This window comes from Giraffa tippelskirchi, chromosome 2 (assembly GCF_054371585.1).
Source record: "Giraffa tippelskirchi isolate mGirTip1 chromosome 2, T2T-mGirTip1v1.2.pri, whole genome shotgun sequence".
Taxonomy (NCBI): Eukaryota; Metazoa; Chordata; class Mammalia; order Artiodactyla; family Giraffidae; genus Giraffa; species Giraffa tippelskirchi.
This window is the reverse complement of record NC_137276.1, coordinates 194,246,472-194,267,869: the sequence shown is the minus strand read 5'-3', so window position 1 is coordinate 194,267,869 and position 21,398 is coordinate 194,246,472. Positions and strand designations below refer to the sequence as shown.

Below are 21,398 nucleotides of genomic sequence, written 5' to 3'. Positions count from 1 at the left end.
CTTATATATATATGGCTTGCACTATATTTTTTTTATTGGGCCTCATTAATCTAGATCATGGCCTAATATGAAGGACATGGATAAAATCTCTCAATGTTGGATAGCGCTGTCATAGAACTTAAAAATAAATGAGTTATACCTGTTTTTATAGTACCCTGTTGATGCCTGGTTCATAATAATGGCTGAGTAAATATTTGCAAAGTATTGTATGTAGTTTGATAACTCCTTTGCAAATCTGTAAGGGAACAATACTAGCAGGAAGTCCATTTGCCAGAACAAATGGAAAATGAGCAAGCTGATAGTAAAAATATATCCAATTTTGTGGCTTTATGATATATTGCTCTGTAGTTTTTACGCTTTATGCTATACTGCTCCTTATTGAGATTCCCCTTCATGTTTATATTTTATGACGATATGTTTGCAAATGTGAGGAGTGAGTGTGTGTAAGAGAGAAGATGATCATTAATACACTCTATTCTGAAGTTACTTTGCCAACTTTACACTGCATCCTTTGTATTTACCTGTTTGTCCTTACTTAGATACTCTCCAAACAAGCATATTATTCTGGAGATTGGAATCAGGGATTAGATTGCATAGTCAGAATGTGTGGATAGGACCAAGGCAGGGATCAGAGGTCAAGTGATCAAGCACCAGTCTAGGACAGGAGTCAGACCAGAATGCCAGGGAATTCAGGAATACCATATGTGCTATTGTTAACCACCAGAGAGAACCTAAACGTAGGCTCTGCTGCTCCATAAAGTTAACCTTGAATAGACTGAAAGCTAGACTCATAGATAAGTGACTTTCTCCTGTAGAATCAGTGGGATTTTTTTTTTTTTAACTTTTTATTTTGAGTTCATGATACAGTGATCAGAGCTAAGAGATTAACATTGGTACAGTGCTGTTAACTAAATTATAGGTTTTATTCTGAGTTCACTTGTTTTAACACCTAATGCTTTTTTTTTATCCTGTCCAGGATCTAATCAAGGATTCCGCATTGTTTTGTTGTGTCTCTGTTCTCCTTCAGTCTGTAATAGTGCCTCTGTTTTTTCTTGTCTTTCATACCTTGAGACTTTGAAGAGTACTTGTCAATTGTTTTGTAAAATATCCCTCACATTGTTTTCTTGTGACTTGATAAAAGTGTTGGTGCATAATTGGGTAAAGGAATACCATGGAGGTGAAATGTCCTTTTCAGTACATCATATCGGGGGTACCTGCTTTTGATATGTCTTATTACTGGTACTGTTAATCTTAATCACTGGCTTATGGTAGTGTCTACCAGATTTCTCAATGTAGTGTTTTGAGTCATACAGGTTTGCATCTGAATTGTAGGAGTTTTGGCACTATCCCCCTAGTCAAGTGTGCATAATTTTTGTCTTGCAACATTTTGAGAAAGAAAATTTATCCAAGTACTTGATGCTTTGCACATAGTAGTTACTCAGTAAATAATAACTCTGATCTTAGGAGACAAGTGCTGATAGTAGGTTACTTTCCTTAATTCTGGAGGAGGAAATGGCAATCCACTCCAGTACTCTTGCCTGGGAAATCCCATGGACAGAGGAGTCAGTGGGCTACAGTCCATGAGGTTGCAAGAGTTGGACATGACTTAGCGACTAAACTACCACTTCCTCAATTCATTTTGCACTTGTCAGCATAAATACCCTTCCCTTCCTCCCTTTCTGTTAACAGAAGGGTTCTTTTTCCAAGGCTAGTTCTAGGAATAAATTAGTTCTGTTTATTCCATTTCTTTCCATTTCCCGGTGAACCTCAGTCATTCAGCATGCAGCCAGAGATCACAGAAAGAACTTCTCAGATGTAAGATTAAACCTAAATTTTTATCCCAAAATTTATTGTCCAATTTAATCATCAAAAATACAAAATCTTTCTCTTTTGTCTTCAGAGCTCCGCTTCTGTTCTTTGCTTAGTATGTAAACATACGTAAGCCTCTCTTACCTAAAAAATAAACCAAGTGAAATGTTTCCTAATGTTGCTGTAAAAATTGCTATTAACTTAGTGACTTAAGCTTATTATCCTGCAGTTCTGAGATCAAAGCTGTAAAATGGATCAGCAGGGTTGCTTGTTTACCTTCTGGAGGCTCTAGGGGAGAATATTTTTCTTTGCCTTTTCTGGCCGAGAAAGAGACTGCCTACATTCTTGGCTTGTGACACCCTTCCACCATCTTCAAAGCCAACATCATAATGTCTTCTGTCTTCTGTGATCTCTTCCTTTTTATAAGTAAGGAGCCTTGTAATTACATCGGGCCTACCTGGATATTCCAAGATAGGTTCCTCATCTGAGATCCTTAGCTTAATCACATCTGCAAAGTTCCTTTTACCAGGTAAGTTAGCACAGTCACAGGCTTGGGGAATTAGAATGTGGACATCTTTAGGAGGTTGTTGTTCTGTGTCTGCCATTCTAAACAATCCTGTGCCTGCAGCCAAATTCCTCCTTCCCTTTACTCCAGACTTAACAACTGATCCCATATGACTGGTACTTTCTCAGTTTCCTCCCCTCTCATGCATTCCTGAACTTCCTGCATTACCCAGACCCTTCAGTTTTTCTTGCTACACTAGATGATGTCTGGTTATTAAATCCAGTGGATACTTTTCAATCTTTTGACATCAAATAACACTTAACATCACTCTCTTCTTGGGAATTCTCTGATTTATTTTTCTTAATTTTTTTTTTTAACCTTTCTATTTAACCTATTTCCTTTTCTGTCTCTTTTTGCCAGTTAGTCTTTCTTCACCTGACTCCTGAGTTTCCTCCAGGTTCTGTCTTCGACTCTCTTTTCTTCTTCTACATATTCTCTCTTTATGGTCAGTCTCACAAGATAGGACTTCAGCTACCACGTCACAGTTGACTCTCAAATCCTTACTTCCAACCCAAAGACTTAACCACTACTTGAAGACTTACATATCCAGTTACCATAGAATCTTCAATAGAAGCACATCCAAAACTGAACTTACGTCTTCTTTCATGTTGAATTGCCTCTGCCTTCTTCTTACCCAGCTCAGAAGCTGAGAGTAATCCTGGACACCACTTTGTGCTTTGTTATCTCAAATCATCAAGTCCTTTGGTTTCTTCTTGCTGAATACCACTTGTGTGTTTTGCACTCTTTCAGCCTTTCTATACCATTGCTCCATTTTAAATAAGGCTTCCATTATTTCTCTCCCAGATCTCTTTGACAGACTTTCCACTATTCCCTTCAGATTTATCCTCCCTACTGTCAATAGTCTTTTTAGTATGCAACTGATTTTAAACCTTGAGTCTTTCCTAATTGCCTTTAGGATCACATCCAAACTTATTACTTAGAGGATACTTGTGACTTGACCTGAGCCTGACCATATGAACTCATCATAAGCCATTCTTTTTCTTCCTATCATTCCAGGTTTGGAGTGTTTAAATTTTTTAGTTCCTACATTCCTGCCTGAATGCCCTTCTTCTTCTTTTTAATTTTTTTGACTATTCCTCATCATGCTTATGGAGAAGGCAATGGCAACCCACTCCAGTACTCTTGCCTGGAAAATCCCATGGACGGAGGAGCCTGGTGGGCTGCCGTCTATGGGGTCGCACAGAGTCGGACACGACTGAAGCGACTTAGCAGCAGCAGCAGCATCATGCTTAAATCTCACTTGGGAGATTCTTTCCTTCAGGAAATTTTCTTTGCATTCCAGCTAGATTCTTTACCTTGCATTGGGTTTGCTAAGTAACCCCCTGTATTGATCTCTACTTATCCATGTATTGTAATGTTTATTCAACTTCCCTAGTCGTCTAGGATGTCTTGTGGACAGGAGGTGTTGTTATTTTAAAAACATTTAAAAGTAATGTGTGTTTATTATTTTTTAAAGTAATATATTTATTACTTTATTGTAGTTTATTGTAAAACCTTGAAGTCACAGTTAAGCAGAACGTGGCAAATTTAAGTTAACTCACAATCTCATCTGCCAGAGATTACCACTTTTAGCGTTTTGGTGTAGAATTTCTTATATACATGTAAATATTTTTAAACAGTAGTGAGATAATGGAGTGCTATTTCACAGCTTTTTATTTATTTATCTTGTCTTAATGCATAGTTAACATCATTTTGTATCGTTGCATATTTTTTTATTCAGAATCTTTTTTGTTAATAATAGAATAATGTGTTGTATTATTAAACACACCAAGGTGTGTTTAATCATTCCAGTTATTAAATAGTTAGAATGTTTAAAATGTTTTACTATTTCAAAAATGCCATGGTGAGCATCCTTATATAAATGTTTTGGATTGGGATTCTAGATCATATGATATGAAAAAGTTTAAGGTGTATCATATATATTGCCAAATTATTCTTCAGACAGGCTTTTTGTTTTTTTAAAACCAATTTCTATTCCTACCAGCAGGGTGTAAGAGTGCTGTTTTCCTCAAAAATATAGGAGCTGTCACTTCTTCATTTTTCTAGGTTAAGGTGGATATGTTAGTTTCTATTTTCTTGATTACTGATAAGATTGTTTCCCCTTGGATATTTGTACTTTTGAGAATTTCCCAGAGATTCCCTTTGCTTTTTTTTTTACTATTGGGAGAGGTTCATTTTCTTATTGATATTTCTGTGGGAGATTTAAGTATTTATACTAGTAACCCTTTCTCTCTAATACATGTCACGGATATTTTTCTTTTGTTATGTTTTTAAATTTTTTGATGGTTTTTGAAGTATAATAAACTTTTTAAATTCAAATGTATCATTCTTTCAGTGTAATATATAGAAAATTCATCATCCCTCCAAGATTATATTCGCTTATACTTTTTTTCTAGTACTTTATGTTTTAATTTTTAACATTTGAATCTCTCTTGAAATTTATTTTGTGTATAGGGACTTTATCCGGAACACAAGTCACTGTTGTTATTACTCAGTCACCAGGTTGTGTCTGACTCTGTGCGACCCCAGTGAATTATAGCACGCCAGGTTTCCCTGTCCTTCACCTTCTCCTTGAGCTTGCTCAAATTCATATGCATTGAGTCAATGATGCCATCCGACCTTCTTATCCTGTCTCCCTCTTCTCCTCTTGCCCTCAGTCTTTCCCAGCATCAAGGTCTTTTCCAGTGAGTTGGCAGCCAAAGTATTAACAGCTTCAGCTTCAGCTTCAGCATCAGTCCTTCCAGTGACTATTCAGGTTGATTTCCATGGGACTCTCAAGAATCTTCTCCAACACCACAGTTCAAAAGCATCAGTTCTTCGGCTTTCACCCTTCCTTCTCTCACATCCATACATGACTACTGGAAAAACTGAAGCTTTGACTAGATGGACCTTTGTTGGCAAAGTAACATCTCTGCTTTTTAATACCCTGTCTAGGTTTGTCATAGCTTTTCTTCTAAGAAGCAAGCATCTTTTAATTTCATGGCTGCAGTCACCATCCGCAGTGTTTTTGGAGCCCAAGAAAATAAAATCTGTCACTGTTTCCACTTTTTCCCCATCTATTTGGCATGAAGTGGTGGGATTGGATGCCACCATCTTTGTTTTTTGATGTTGAGTTTGAAGCCAGCTTTTTCACTCTCCTCTTTCACCTTAATTGAGAGGCTCTTTAGTTCCTCTTAGCTTTTTGCCATTAAAGTGGTACCATCTGCATGTCTGAATTTATGATATTTCTCCCAGCAGTCTTGATTCCAGCTTGTGATTCATCCAGCCCAGCATTTCGCATGATGTACTCTGCATAGAAGTTAAGTAAGCAGAGTGACAATATACAGCCTTGATATACCCCTTTCCCAATATAGAAGCAGTCCATTGTCCCATATCCAGTAGTAACTGTTGCTTCTTGTCCTGCATACAGGTTTCTCAGGAGGCAGGTAACGTGATCTGGTATTCCCATCTCTTTAAGAATTTTCCACAGTTTGCTGTGAACCACACAGTCAAAGGCTTTAATGTAGTCAGTGAAGCAGAAGTAGATTTTTTTTGGAATTCCCTTTGCTTTTTCTGTGATTCAGCGAATGTTGGCAATTGAATCTCTGGTTCCTCTGCCTTTTCTAAATTCAGCTTGTATATCTGGAAATTCTCGATTCATGTACTACTGAAGCCTACCTTGAAGGATTTTGAGCATAATCTTGCTAGCATGTGAAATAAGTGCAGTTGTACGGTAATTTGAACATTCTTTGGCATTGCCTTTCTTTGGAATTGGAATGAAAACTGACCTTTTCCAGTCCTATGGCCATTTCCATGGTTCTCAGTAAATATCTGGACCCTGTCAGCAGGTCCTCAGTCTTACATATTGTCATCTACATATTCAGAACTCCTATTATTTATACCAAGTAGCATCTAGTTGCTGAAATATTGCATGTAATATGATAAAATATGCCACCTGCTCAGTTGCTCAGTCGGTTCTGTTTGCAGCTCCCTGAACTTTAGCCCACCAGTCACTCTGTCCATGGAATTTTCCAGGTGAGAATACTCGTTTGGGTTACCATTTTGTATTTCAGGGGATTTTTCCCAGCCCAGGGATGGAACCTGCATTGGCAGGTGGATTCTTTACCACTGCTCTCTCTGGGAAGCCCTGTGATAGAATACCTAAGAGTTTAAAGATGATTTCTAAGATTCCTAGAAAGGATTGCAAGCAGAATTTTTGAGAGGTTGTAATTTTATTTGGGTCTTGAAGAAATTTGTGATTCCTGTGTTTTCCCTGAGCATGATTTCAGGAATAGCCCACCTAGAGAGGCAGAAAATTAGCATCAGTTTAAAGGAAGGAATTTTGGCAGCAAGAATTATGTAATATAATTTAAAATAGTAAAAACAAAAATTGCCAGTATTTAAGCAAAAAAGAAAAATGTAATCAGTACTCATGTGCTTGCCTCCCTAGGTTTTACTGATATTAACCTTTGGTCATCACATTTAAGTTTTTTTTCCTGAAGAAATGGTCAAATCTTTGAAGCTTCAAAGATCCTATTTGTCTCCTACAACTTCCCACTAGCTACAACTAGTTTCTTACTCATCTGTGTTTTTCCTTGTCACAATTCAGCCTACCAAAGTCTTATTTCACATTTATACGTAAATTGTTATTCACCATGGCCATGTCTAAAAGAGACTCAAATGTCACACTGCGCAATGTGGCTTGTTGCTTTCTGTGTATCAGTGTGGTATCTGGTAAAACATGCTGTGATGTGGTATGTTATCTCTGCTAGGGGAAGCAGTACCCTATAAACCATCTTTCTTGGTCTAAGTTGATATAACTGTAAATCCTAGACTATTTATAGAAATTGCTGATTCTTATTTCTTATGTAAGCTGTACATGCAGATTAGCAAGGATTATCTGATGTGCCATGGGAGAACTGGAACTTCTTACACTTCTTTTTTATCCCCTTACAGCTTCTTGTTTATTCATAGTAGGAATCTCAGAATTTTAGGAGAGAAAGGGATCTAGAGATATTCTGATTCTGCCTCTTTATAGTTTATTTTATTTTTAGTTTTTATTTTTGATTTTAAAAAATAGTCTTTGTTTTTAGATCAATTTTAGATTTACAGAAAAACCGAGCAGAAAGTACAGCGAGTTCCCATACACCGTCCCTCCTCTTAGTTTCTGCTGTTACTAACTGCTTGCATTAGTGGAGCATATTTGTTACAGCCAATGAACAGATAGTGACATATCATTAACTAAAGTCCACAGTTTACACTATTCCTTTATGTTGAGGTTTTGTTTTATTTTTTATATTGGTATTTTAGAAATGAACAAGCAGACAATAAGAATTTCATTTGATCAAGCTTCAAAGGTAGCATATGACCCTAAGTTTGGTCCCCTTTTTAGTACTTCATAAATTTAGATAGTGATTTTGGTGCAGTATTATCTTGAACTGTACAATCTGAATTAAAATATCAGAAAAATGGTAATTATAAAATAATAGAAAAATAAAATCACACCATAAATGGTTTGGTAAGTTTTTTCATTTCATTAATTCTTTTTATGGTAGGTTTTTTGTTTTCTCATACATACATCATAAGGCAGTATTTCCAAGTCACTTTTCACATGTGTTTGTTATTTGCTAATTGTTCTGTGTAGTTTTAAATATTTTAAGTAATAAATACCAGTTCTGTTGTGTTAAATTTTGCTTTAGTTTTCTCAGTGTTCTATTTTAATTTGCATAACATTTTTGAAGTTAGAAATATCTTTTATGTAATTATCTCATTTGAAGTATTGTCTTCCTTAGTTGACAGATGAGGAAGTTTAGAGTTGTACATGTTCAAAAAATGTTCAAAAAATTGTAATAATACCATTCAGAAAAGATTCAGAATTCACATGTTTTCTAAGTTCAAAATGCTAATATAATATGACTTATATTTCTGGCATATTAATCTTTTATATAAAAAAGGACCCTGAGATATAATGTATATAAAAGTCTTTGGCTCTCTTAATCCCTACTTTTTTTTTTACTCAGAATTATTTTAGTTTAAAAAATATTTCTCACTGTTAATTATTGTATTGAAGCCGCAGCATGTAGATCTACTCAGAAAACTTCAATTTAATGTAAGAAAATAGGTAATTTTAATTACATTCTCTAATATTGAGCTGTTACTTTGATTTGAAGATTTATGTAAATTAAATCCATTACAGTACAGTCTCAACTTAAAGTTGTATGTTTTAATTTTCCTTATATTTACTTAGCAAATAAAGTGAAAGTCGCTCAGTCCTGTCTCACTCTTTGTGACCCCATGGACTAGTTCATGGAATTCTCCAGACCAGAATACTGGAGTGGGTAGCCTTTCCCTTCTCCAGGGGATCTTCCCAACCCAGGGATCAAACCCAGGTCTCTTGCATTGCAGGTGGATTCTTTACCAACTGAGCCACAAGGGAAACCCAAGAATACTGGAATGGGCAGCCTATCCCTTCTCCAACGGATCTTCCCGACCCAGGAATCAAACTGGGGTCTCCTGTGTTGCAGGCGGATTCTTTACCAACTGAACTATCAGGGAAGCCCAGGGTTCATAATATACACTTATATTGTTTCATTCAGTAAAAGTGCAAGGTGTATGCTCAGCACATTTGATCCTGGGGCTGCACAGTTAAGACAAGTTCTAGTTGAGAAGACTGAATTAAAAGTTAACATGAGAAAGTTAAGGTTTGTTTGCTGTGATAACGTGCCTGGTCAAGAAGACCTAGGAAGTTCCCAGCCTTAAAGGCCTGCTGGGGAGTGACAGAAGCGGAGGCTGCAAGAGTTTGGACTTGATTCTGTTTAAGAATTTTAAACAGAAAAATGCCATTGTTAGCTTTTTCATTAACATCATAGTTAGGTTTTATTAACAGCATGCAATTCATTACCTTAGTTAATCTACCTGTTACTAGGTAATCTACCTTGTCTTAGCTCTAGCAAGTAGGTTATGACTGTGATACACTGAAATGTGGGCAAAAAATATTTTGATGAAAATGAGCCAGACAACTTGCCTATCTGGTGTATATGTGTGTGTGTTTGTATATATATAAATGTGGGTAAATTTTAGGATAAACAAGATGGTTCCAGTTGCCCTTTAAATTAATAATAATTGTTTTTACAAATCACTGTATTTAAACTTCCCATAGAAACTGCTGTTAACTTACTAGCAATGTAACCTTGGGTAACTTTGATCTTCTCTACTTTCAGGGATGGCGTGAAAATAGATGATAGGGTAAAATAGCTTTGAACTATCAAGATACATTATGAAATAAATTCAAAGCATTGGTATTGTAGGGTTTGTAAAAAGCTGAGAGCATTTATTTCTGAGGTACTTAATTGATGGCAGTTACCAAAAAGTTTCCTTTATTTCGCAAAACTCTAGTGTTTGATATTGTTCGTCTCTTAACCCTTCTCCATGGAAACTGTTCCCATTCCAACATCATTATTGGTCTCAATTCTTTCTGGCTGCAATTATAAGAGTTTCTGCAGAGGTTCTTAGGATTCCATGTCCCCTGTCCCCTGGCTCTTCTTCCTTCTGTGCTCTTCCATCTATTCCTGTAGTTTTAATTATCATGTATAATAATCTCATAATCTTGGTCCATATCTCTCTTCCAGCTTCAGACTTCAATGTGAGACATGCACTTCTGTCAACATGTGCAAAACTGAACCCATTAATCCTCCTCCGTTACTTAATCCCTTCCCATCTCTCTGGTCTCATTTTTTAGACTCCTTGTCTTGAATTTTATGCTGTAGTAATAGGTTGAGCTATAGGTTGAGCACTTACTGTGTGCCACAGGCATTGTGCACTTTACTTGCATGTCTTATGTAATTTCACCGTATTCTATGGGATGGATAATTTTATTATCCCATTTTACTGATAAAATTCTAAGAAGTTAAATAATGTATCCAGGTCAGATAGCTTGGAAATGACAGTTCTGGGGCTTGAACAGAGGTTGCTGTAACACCAAGTTTGTGACTGTATATCAAAATACCCATTATCCCTATTGTGATACTTATTACTAGTACAAACATACTGTACTTCTTACAACAGTCTTTTCCTTATTAGCCTTTCTGGTTTGGTGTATAATTCAAGACTCAAGGATAATTGTAATAAGAGCAAAGTGATCACTTCCAGCTTCTGGGAAGGTTCATGTTATTAACTATTTAATGGTACTTGTTTCTTAACTAGAAGTATGTCAAGTTCCCTTTAGATTCAATACATAGTTGTATTGAGTTGTGGTTGTGTATGCATGTTCTCCTTTTGTTTAAGGCTGCTTTCCAGAGGTGTGTTCTTAATTGCCTGGATTTAGCAACTCAGCACCCAGTTCTTACCTCCACGGTGTGGTGTCTCAGGCAGTGTTCTTAGTTTGGAACCTCTTCGTACTTCCTCCTATTCTCACCTTCCTGTTGCCTGGCAAACTTCTGCATTTTAAGAACTTAGCTGAGGCATCATCACCTTGTGTAAGCTTCCCAGACCTCCTGTATCTCTAGGCTGAATGAAGTCTTCTGCTCTGTATTCCCTGAGCATCTTGTGTATATGGATAAGGATTTTGAACTTTTATAGTGTTACAATGTACAAATATTTGTTCACATTTTAGTCACTCTTATTAGAAGAGAAGCGCTCTGGGATAGAAACCACGTCTCAGGCATTTGCTCAGGCTTTTTTGTGTCTGTAGTACTCAAATGCCTAGTCTACTTTTATTAATTACTACTGTCTAGCTAAATGACAAAATGTTTGCTTTTATTGCTGCTGTCAACTTTCAAGACATTATAAACCAAAGAACACTGTATATTATTTTTTCAATTGAAGAGCTAATGTATTTGATCAATAATCAAAAGGCATAGTTTTTTATTTCTCTGTTGTTACATAGCATCACAGCCAAATTGTTCCCAATCAATGATAATTTATCATATTTTAAAAAGCTATAATGACATATACATTTTAGTATATGTTTGATTGAACATATTCAATGTTTAAGAGTTCCATAGAATTTTGAGTGATAGTTGATTGTTAGCTTTTTAAACCCATTCTATTCTGAAAATATAAGTTTAATGCATTGTTATCAGGCATGGCAGTAATTCATGCTGTGATTTTCATTTGTCCTGCTAGTCTATATTTTTTTCATTAAGGCTTTAATTACTCATATTTAATTAAAGCCATGTTTTCAAGTATATGGCATAATGATCTTAAATATTGACTATATACTTGCAAGGATAGTCAACATAAAAGTAGAAATCCAGAGAGACTTATTTCGTGCCAGTTTCAGCATGATTATAATTTTTCAAAGTGATTTTCATGTTTGAAGAACTTTTTTTGTTTGAATCTAATTTTCTGTTTTAAAAAAGAGGGTGTTTAAGATAAAATCTAACAACTTTCCTTGGTAATTGCTTTAAGAACAATGTTTCAAAACATATTAGTTCAGTTCAGTTCAGTCTCAGTGGTGTTCACTCTTTGCGACCCCATGGACTGCAGCACGCCAGGCTTCCATGTCCATCACCAACTCCTGAAGCTTGCTGAAACTCATGTCCATTGAGTCGGTGATGCCATCCAAACATCTCATCCTGTGTCGTCCCCTTCTTCTGCCTTCAGTCTTTCCCAGCATCAGGGTCTTTTCCAATGAGTCGTTTCTTCCCATCAGGTGCCCAAAGTATTGGATCTTCTGCTTCAACAGCAGTCCTTCCATTGAATATTCAGGTCTGATTTCCTTTAGGATTGACTGGCTGGATCCCCTTGCAGTCCAAGGGACTCTCAAGAGTCTTCTCCAACACCACAGTTCAAAAGCATCAATTCTTCAGCACTCAGCTTTCTTTATAGTTCAACTCTCACATTCGTACATGACTACTGGAAAAACCATAGCTTTGACCACAGTGTCTCTGCTTTTTAATATACTGTCTAGGTTGGTCATAGCTTTTCTTCCAAGGAGCAAGCGTCTTTTAATTGCATGGCTGCAGTCACCATCTGCAGTGATTTTGGATTCCTAGAAAATAAAGTCTGTCATTGTTTCCACTGTTTCCTCATCTATTTGCCATGAAGTGAGGGACCAGATGCCATGATCTTAGCTTTCTGAATGTTGAATTTTAAGCCAACTTTTTCACTCTCCTCTTTCACTTTCGTCAAGAGGCTCTTTAGTTCTTCTTCGCTTTCTGCCATAAGGGTGATATCATCTGCGTGTCTGAGGTTATTGATATTTCTCCCGGCAGTCTTGATTCCAGCTTGTGCTTCATCCGGCCTGGCATTTCGCATGATGTACTCTGCATATAAGTTAAATAAGCAGGGTGACAATATACAGCCTTGACATACTGCTTTCCTGATTTGGAACCAGTCTGTTGTTCCATGTCCAGTTCTAACTGTTGCTTCTTGACCTGCATACAGATTTCTCAAGAGGCAGGTCAGGTGTTCCTATCTCTAAGAATTTTCCACAGTTTGTTGTGATCCACAAAGGCTTTAGTTTAGTCAGTGAAGCAGAAGTAGATGTCTTTCTGGAATTCTCTTGCTTTTTCCGTGATCCAACAGATGTTGGCCATTTTCTCTGGTTCCTCTGCCTTTTCTAAATCCAGATTGAACATCTGGAATTTCTCAGTTCACATACTGTTGAAGCCTGGTGTGGCATAAGTCCTGTTGGAGGAGGTTGCTATTAGCTCCTTTTAGTTGCCGAGCAGATGACCCACAAACTGGAGAACAATTATACCAAAGAAGTTGTCACACTGTTGTAAAAGTTCTAGGGCCCACAACAGATTTCCCAACTTGGGGATCTGGCAAAAGGACTGAGAACCGCAAGAAATTTGACTTTGAAGACCAGTGTGATTTGATTACAGAACTTGCACAGGACTGGGGAAACAGACTCTTGGAGGGCACAAACAAAACCTTGTGCACACCAGGACCCAGGAGCAAGGAGCAGTGACTGCACAAGAGACTGAGCCAGACTTGCTTATGAGTGTCCAGGAGTCTCTGGCAGAGGTGTGGGTCGACAGTGGCCTGCTGCAAGTTGAGGGGCACTGCCTACAACAGTCCTGGGAGCGGTGGTATGCTGGCATAAGTCCTTTTGAAGGAGGTAGCCATTCAGTTCAGTTCAGTCGCTCAGTCGTGTCCGACTCTTTGCGACCCCAGGAATTGCAGCATGCCAGGCCTCTCTGTCCATCACCAACTCCTGGAGTTTACCCAAACCCATGTCCATCGAGTCAGTGATGCCATCCAACCATCTCATCCTCTGTCATCCCCTTCTCCTCCTGCCCCCAATCCTACCCAGCATTAGGGTCTTTTCCAATGAGTCAACTCTTCGCATGAGGTGGCCAAAGTATTGGAGTTTCAGCTTCAACATCAGTCCTTCCAATGAACACCCAGGATTGATCTCCTTTAGGATGGACTGATTGAATCTCCTTGCAGTCCAAGGGACTCTCAAGAGTCTTCTCCAACACCACAGTTCAAAAGCATCAATTCTGCAGCACTCAGCTTTCTTTATAGTCCAACTCTCACATCCATACATGACCACTGGAAAAACCATAGCTTTGACTAGGTGGACCTTTGTTGGCAAAATAATGTCTCTGCTTTTAAATATGCTATCTAGGTTGGCCATAACCTTCCTTACAAGGAGTAAGCGTCTTTTAATTTCATGGCTACAATCACCATCAGCAGTGATTTTGCCATTACCCCTACCATAGTTTGGCCTCAGGCCAAACTACCAGGAGGGAACACAGCCCCACCTATCAGCAGAAAACTGGATTAAAAATTTGCAGAATAAAGAAAACCAACAGAAAATGGGGATTTGTCCCCCAAAGTAATTGTTTTGGTTATGGTGATGTTTGAAGCACTGTAGATCTTAAAATTATTCAAGAGCAATGAATTAACTTTAATGTTATGATCTAATTCATTATATATTTAGTAACTTGAATTATCCAAAATATTGTTTGTGCTATATTATCCATATTTTTGATAGTCATTTATTATATTTTGTTTAGGAAATTACTTTGAACTTTAATCTTGTAGTTTGATATTTGGAAGTTATGAATTCTTCAGACAAAGTAGTAAAATTATCCTCTTCATATCTCAGAAGCTTCGTATTTTTCAGTTAGTGATGCAGGTAAAACTTTCACGTGGATAGAAGTACCTAGACCTCACATACTCCCTCAGCTCCCTAAATTCATAATCTGCTGTGTGCCTCTGGTATTTCCACTGACCCCATCACTGGCTGACTGGGAATGGGGTATGAGAAGGCTGCTAACTCTGACTTACCTCTGACTCAAGTGTAGACATATTTTTGTTTATTCCTCATGGTGTATATAGGGATGGTTGAAGCATTTAGGAAAGACTGAGGCTCCTGGATAATAAAGGAAATTGACATGAAGAGTTAGGTAATTTCACTCACAAAATCCGCAGTATTCACCATGGCCTGCAAGGGTGATCTGGCTTTTGATGTGTTTCTAACCTCCTGTCTTTCTTCCCTGTGCTGCCCTGACTGGGTTTTACCACACTGGCTTCCTTGCTGATTCTGGGACATTCCTATGTCAACACCTCCCCAAACACGCACTCTGCCCACCACCTTAGTGCCTTGGCCCCAACTGTGCTCGCTTTCCTTCCTTCAAGACCTTGCTCAGACTTTACCTCCTTTCTCAATGTGTCCTGCACTGATCACCCTGTATAAAGCTTCTTTCCATCTCCACCCCCACTCCTGCTCCCCTTTATCCCTGTCTGTTCTCTTTTCTGTAATACTTAATCACCTCTGACATAGGATATAACCTGTAATTTACTTATTTCTTATATTTATTGTTTGTCTCCTGCAACTAAAGTATAAGTTTAATAAGGGAAGAGTTCATCATTTTTTGTTTTTTCATTGTTGTTTTGGTTATTTTAATAAACAAGTGTCTCAGTACCTAGAACACTGGTGTATGGTATACAGAAAATGTTTAGTAACTATTTGTTTAATAAAGTCCAGCTCCAAGAAAGCCAGGCTTAGGCAGATAAAAAACACCCCTTCTTGGCATCTAAGTTATGTTTCTTTAACACTTCTTGGAATTGCTAGTGAAGAATGACTGTACTTGACAGAAACCCTGACTCTGCTCCATGGGAATGTGGCCCAATTATACTGTGACTTTTTCTCTATATTCCCAAGTGTGTGGTGTTAATAAGTGGTCTCACCACTTGCTATACTAAGCTGTAGTTAAGCCTGGAACAGAAATGGGCTTTAGTGCTGGGCTGAATCCCCAGGATACTAGGAACTGTGTGATAGGTTTGTTCCTTTATAACCTGTCCCAGGTTTAAGAAGTTCCTAGAAGTTAGGTGAATTAGGTTCTGGTTCTGACTGTAACCAATTCATTGTCTTAGCTTATGACTCTAGGCTTATGTTTCTTCAGTTGTAAAATTGAACTGGACTGTGTTTTTTTCCCTAACTCTGTGAAGTTTAGCTATATCATCAGAAATATTTTAAGTTTTCTAATTTAGGAACCTTGTTTTAAAATACATTAGCTCTTAGGTTAATAATCATGTTACTGTACTGTAAGATTTGTATTTGGTAAGGTGCTACATATATAAAAACAATTGAGTGTACTAGTAGTGTATAGAACCTAACCTAATTCTTTTATTATATAATTTCACTGGAAAAAACAAACTTTTGCTAATCGTTAGAATTCAGTTAACTAGAAAATTGAATCTTTAAGATGTGATAAATAACTCATGTTCTAGAATCCATCTCCCTCTCTTCCTTTCTCTCTTCTTCCCTTTATTTCTTCTCTATCCTTCAGGTTATCTACTGTACAGTTTCTGTTTTTTTGTGCTTAGAGAACAAAAGGATGGCACTTTACAGGTATTTTTCAAGAATTTTGCTTTTTGAATATATATTTTGTTCACCATTGTACCCCTTAGCATCCAGCGTATTGACTTGTACATAGTAGTTGCCTCTTAAGTATTGCTTGGATGAATGTATTTGCCTTTATTCCCCCCCCCCAATATTTAATTTACTCAGAAGGTGATTTTTTTTAATTTTTATTATTTTAAGAAAGGTGACTCTTGTGATGGTGGGACTTGATAATGCTGGTAAAACGGCGACAGCGAAGGGAATCCAAGGAGGTAAGCTGAAAAAAATTATTATTAAATTATTCTGATTTATTTATTTAAATTGCTTTATTACATATTTGTTGGGTAGAGATATTGTGTACTCAGTTACTTTATATTCTTAGTGTACTTGTGTCTAATATGGTGAATAGACTCTGGCTTAATAGTACCAGCCTGTTCTGTTTCAGATTTGAATGAATGCAAAAATATGGAGGCTCCTTGAGGTCTTTGATCAGCTAGGAGGAGTCATAGTTGTCTTCTAGGTAGTAGGAATTAAAAAGTGTAAAAAGGACATGCCCCTGCTGTTAAGGATGCATATTGTCTACATTCTTTTGGCCAGAATTTAGTTAAAGAGCTACAACTCAGTGAGAGAGAGATAGAAATATAGATAGCCAGAACCACTCTCTTTTGTATCTCTTGATTTTTTTTTCCAATATGATGTGTAATTTTTACAATTATGTTAAAGATACATTGAAGGGTTTTATGTCATTTATGTTACATTTCATTGGATGTGTTTATTTAGTCTTAATTTAGTGCTTTGTAACTGTAATATAGAAATGCTGTACTAGTGAGTTTGTTGAGTACCCAGAAGATGTAGCATGAGCCATGCATCTTAAGGGTCTCAATTGGGAAAAAACCTAACATGTATTTGTTCCTGAAAATAAATGTTGCAACAAGATACCATGCATGACAAATAAGGAACTTTTACTTGTGGAATTTTATGAAAGAAAATTGACATCTTGCAAAACTTGTTGTTGGAGAAAAATGTTTTGTCACCCCCAATTCTGTTTTATAATGTTAGATACAAACTATATATTAATTTCTTCTTTTTTTTTGGCTGCACTTCGTGATGTGTGGGATTTTAGTTCCCCAACCAAGGGTTGAACCTGTGCCTCCTACATTGAAAGTACAGGATCTTAAATGCTGGACCACCAGGGAAGTCCCACAAACTATGTGTTATTGTTTGAAGCAGTCTTCTAAAGCAGTCTTTTGTACCCCTCATGAAGTCTCTTAGGTTATATCCTCAAAGAACTGTCACCATCTAAATCAGGGGCACTCAATTTGTCAGCAAATTTAGAAAACTCAGCAATGGTCCCAGGACTGGAAAAGGTCAGTTTTCGTTCCAATCCCAAAGAATGCTCAAACTACTGCACAATTGCACTCATCTCACACGCTAGTAAAATACTGTGCTCAAAATTTTCAAGCCAAGCTTCAGCAATACGTGAACCATGAACTTCCAGATGTGCAAGCTGGTTTTAGAAAAGGCAGAGGAACCAGAGATCAAATTGCCAACATCTGCTGGATCATCAAAAAAGCAAGAGAGTTCCAGAAAAACATCTATTTCTGCTTTATTGACTATATATATATATATATATATAGACTGAGCAACTGAACTGAACTAAGCACTGATACACGTATTATATACAAACAGGAGTAGACAAAAATAGTAGTAGTCAATTGTATTCATGATGGTGATAAGGGGTGAGGGCAGTAGGAGACCAGAAGGGACATCATAAAGAAGGAGACTTCATGACAAACAAGTGTCTTTACAGTTAAGTAGATATTCTGTCTTTAAGGAAAAGTTTATTTCTCACAGTTCTGGAGTCTGAGGTCAGGGTGCCTGTGTGGTCAGATACTTAGAGAAGGCCCTTTTCTTGGTATACAACCATCTTCTCACTTGTATCTTCATGTGGTGGAAAGAGAGAGGAAACAAGCTCTCTTGTGTCTCTTCTTGTAAGGGCACTAATTACATCATGGGGGCTCCATCCTTTTGATCTCATCTACACCTAAGCCAGAGATCAAATTGCTAACATCTCCTGGATCATTGAAAAAGCAAGAGAATTCCAGAGAACCATCTACTTTTGCTTTATTGACTATGCCAAAGCCTTTGACTGTGTGGATCACAACAAACTGGAAAATTCTGAAAGAGATGGGAATAATAGACCATCATGTCTCTGCTTTTAAATATGCTATCTAGTTGGTCATAACCTTCCTTCCAAGGAGTAAGCGTCTTCTAATTTCATGGCTGCAATCACCATCTGCAGTGATTTTGGAGCCCAAAAAAATAAAGTGCTTAATTGCTCCTCTATTTATGTATCTCTCTACCTCTCCAGACTATAAATTCCCAAGAGCAGTTTTACTTGTTTTGGTGTCCCAGGTCAGTCATGCCTTAGGGTGTAGTAAGCCATTTTCCTAAAACATTTCTCCCATGGCTTCTACTCTTTAGCTTATTTCTGGCTCTTCTTGTGTTTTTTTTTTTATTTTTTAATTAATAGCAAATTTTATTGTGTATTTCCTCCTTTCTTGTGAGATAATTTTCCTCTCTTACTGTATTGTGATCAGCTAAGTCCAAACCCTAGTGTTTCATCTATGATTTTATTATAGTTTCCTAATCTAAAAGTACTTTCCCTATCTTCATTTCATTCATATATATTTCATTCATATATCATCTGCAAGATATATATCCTTGGACTGCAAGGATGTCTAACTAGTCAATCCTAAAGGAAGTCAGTCCTGAATATTCATTGGAAGGACTGATGTTGAAGCTGTAACTCCAATACTTTGGGCACCTGATGGGAAGAAATGACATTGGAAAAGACCCTGATGCTGGGAAAGATTGAAGGCAGAAGGAGAAGGGGACGACAGAGGATGAGATGGTTGGATGGCATCACTGACTCAATGGACATAAGTTTGAGTAGATTCCAGGAGTTGGTGATGGACAGGGAAGCCTAGCATGCTGCAGTACATGGGGTCACAAAGAGTCGGACACAACTGAGCGACTGAACTGAACTGAAACCTAATTACCTCCCAAAGACCCCACCTCCTTATACCATCACATTGGGGATTAGGGTTTCAGCAGATGAATTTGGCTAGGACATAGTCATGTAGTTTATTACACCTTTGCACTGTCACCTCCAGACTTATTCACAGAACATATAGGTTCTTGTGTTATTTCCATTAATATTATGTCTCTCTGAAGTGTACCGGATATTCTTTGAAGGTAGCAACCCTATTTTATTCATCTTCACATTCTAATACCTAACAAGGTTCTGGTACTGAGTAGATATTCTGTATATGTTATTTGTCTTATTTCTTCCTCAGGACAGTTGACTTATTTTCACGGATAATTTCTAGGGGCGGGGGAGTACTTTTCAATTTGTACTTAAAGATAGCTGTCTGTTTTAACTGTGCAACCAATTCTGGTCTGGACTAGATCCACATTTTTAAATGTCTAGTATAATTCTGTTTTTGGAATATATGTCTGCTTATATTGTTTTTAAACTTGCTTTTTTCTTCCTCTAGATAAGGCAGGTCTTTTAAAAATGTTACTTGTGATTGTCTTTATTAACTTTCTAGGGAGCTGTCTAAACTGTAGTAAGATGCTTGCTAAGAGGCAGTGATACATTGCAAGTCTGTTTCTCAGTCATACTTAAGCCTAGAAGCAAATGCCTTTCAAATTTATTTTTGTAGTAGCAAATGTTTTGCTGAATGTGGGAATGATAATAACCTCTAAACCAGTGTTGTTCAGTAGAGCTGTTTGCAATGATGGACGTGTTCTACATTGGCTCTGTTCAGTAGGGTGGGCAACCAGTCACACGTGAATCTTGAGTACTTTAAATGCAGCTAGTACAACTGAGGAACTGAACTTTTATTTAAGTTTGATTTAACTTTGAAGTCCTCATATAGTTTGTGGTCACTGTATTGACTTTATAAACGAAGTTCAGAGGAGTAATATTTGTTGTGAATTCCATGATGATGTGGAGAAGGAAATGGCAACCCACTCCAGTATTCTTGCCTGAGACATCTCATGGATAGTGGAGCCTGGCGGGCTGTAGTCCATGGGGTCACAAAGAGTTGGATACAACTTAGCAACTAAACAATAACGACCATAGCAGTGAGTGAATGAAAAAGACAGATATGAAGTCTGAACTCTTTTCTGTAACCATTGAGTCACTTGCATCTGTTAATCGCTCATGCATTTTCTCTTGCCATGCTGCTATTTTTGTTTTGTTTTTCTACCTCTCTAAAAAGTGACTGTCACTCTCATTTTCAGTCAGTTCTAAAGACTTTTGCAAAGATGAATCTCAATAAAGGACTACTTTAGTCATCTCATGGCTTAGAGGGTAAAGAGTCGTGCCGCAATGCAGGAGACCCAGGTTTGATCCCTGGGTCCGGAATATCCCTTGGAGAAGGAAATGGCAACCCACTCCAGTACTCTTGCCTGGAAAATCCCATGGATGGAGGAGCCTGGTAGGCTACAGTCCATGGGGTCACAAAGAATCGGACAGAACTGAGCTACTTCTCTTTCCTTTTTCCTTTTTAGTCATCTCAATTATATTATTGGTCTGCTGAAATGCTTTCTGTGGAATGCCTTCCGTGGCTCCCAGTTCTCTGTCTTCAGAACCCTCTTCAGTGTACATTCAGTATCAAAGATCTGCTCCAACTACAATGTTCAACTTGTTTGTACGTCTTGCCTTTTCCATTTCTGTTACTTAGGTCACTGATCTGACTGTTTAAATTCTACCTAGATTTAAGGTCTAGGTTTCAGCTCCTAGTTCAAGGCTTGAACCTTAGTGATCTTTTTAATCTCTTATTGTCATTACCATTCCTTGGCAGTTATAATTGTATATATCCTGTACTTCTTTGTGCTGTCATATGCAGATGTGCAAAGCAATTCAATTATAATTTATGAAAATATCCTGTATTCTTTTCTTGTAGAAAAAAATAAAATCTACTCTTTACATTTACAAGCTATCCTTGAAAGTTTCTTTATTCCAATTATAGCATTTATTCAGTTAATTGAAAAGGAATGGTCCCATACTCTTCATTGTTGTCAGTTGCTAAGTTGTGTCTAACTCTTTGTGACCCCATCAACTGCAGCATGCCAGGCTTCCCTGTCCTTCGCTATCTCCCACAGTTTGCTCAAACTCACGTCCATTGAGTCAGTGATGCCATCCAACTATCT

The 21,398-nt window shown here is 37.4% G+C and overlaps 1 protein-coding gene across 11 annotated transcripts in view; it reads left to right on the top strand.

The window, feature by feature from the left end:
* ARL13B (ARF like GTPase 13B) overlaps window positions 1-21,398 on the top strand; it is a 77,219-nt gene that overhangs the window by 2,444 nt on the left and 53,377 nt on the right. For 7 of the 11 annotated variants that reach the window (XM_081547551.1, XM_081547576.1, XM_081547519.1 and 4 more), the window contains one exon: window positions 16,377-16,447. The exons of 2 other annotated variants lie outside the window; for them this stretch is intronic. In XM_081547551.1, coding sequence (XP_081403677.1) covers window positions 16,393-16,447 — 55 coding nt within the window. In that variant the 5' untranslated portion in view covers window positions 16,377-16,392. Of the gene's footprint in view, window positions 1-12,759; window positions 16,185-16,376; window positions 16,448-21,398 lie in introns of those variants that run through there. 2 more of the 11 variants (XM_081547572.1, XM_081547530.1) reach the window with 1 other exon arrangement.